Source organism: Penaeus monodon, chromosome 24, assembly GCF_015228065.2.
Source record: "Penaeus monodon isolate SGIC_2016 chromosome 24, NSTDA_Pmon_1, whole genome shotgun sequence".
In the NCBI taxonomy this organism is placed as follows: Eukaryota; Metazoa; Arthropoda; class Malacostraca; order Decapoda; family Penaeidae; genus Penaeus; species Penaeus monodon.
Genome location: NC_051409.1, coordinates 26,553,988 through 26,554,630, shown reverse-complemented (window position 1 = coordinate 26,554,630; position 643 = coordinate 26,553,988). Strand labels below are relative to the sequence as shown.

The 643-nt window shown below is 38.1% G+C and overlaps 1 protein-coding gene across 2 annotated transcripts in view; it reads right to left on the bottom strand.

Annotated features, from left to right (window-relative positions):
* The window catches only part of LOC119588696 (eukaryotic translation initiation factor 3 subunit B-like), a 9,251-nt gene that overhangs the window by 5,927 nt on the left and 2,681 nt on the right, over positions 1 to 643 (bottom strand). For both annotated transcript variants that reach the window (XM_037937332.1, XM_037937333.1), the window contains exon 2: positions 145 to 340. In XM_037937332.1, the coding sequence (XP_037793260.1) occupies positions 145 to 340 (196 nt within the window). The remainder of the gene's footprint in view (positions 1 to 144; positions 341 to 643) is intronic.

Genomic DNA, 643 nt, shown 5'->3' with positions numbered 1-643 from the left:
TTCTTACACCTGCATGGGGGTCTAATCAAGAGGTATATGCATTTTAAGGATAAATGGTGTAAGAAAATCAAAGTCTTAGTGACCAAAACCAATGCAATACTCTAATATCTCCATAGCAAACAATGCACCTTCCAAAAAACTTACCCTTTTGTTTTGCCATCTTCGCCTGTGGGATAGAACTCATTGATGATGGTACCAAACTCCTTGAAGATCTTGCGAATGACATTCTTCAGCTTCTCCAAGCGCTCAGCTCCCACACATGGGACACCATCAACAATGATGACTGACTCCACACCATCTGTCTCCTTAGGCTTCTGGCGAAGCAAGTCCCCAAGCAGTTCTGTTTGATAAGGAGAAAGAAAATACATGTACTACAGTTATTATTAATTCAGGTATATACAATCTGTCTGCTCCCCTGCTTCAGCTGCTTGTATATGTTATATAAGATATATATTAACAAGTGACCTAACCATCTACCACTGGGCTCCATACCTGTAGTTCTTTGGCAAAAGCCAATATTAAATCATTATTCATATTCTGCCAAAATAGAGCTTGTAGACTTCCATGAAAATTTCCTACCAAAGAATCAATCAATCTTAACATAATATAAGAAATGGATGATTAATGTCATTTGCAGAAGTGC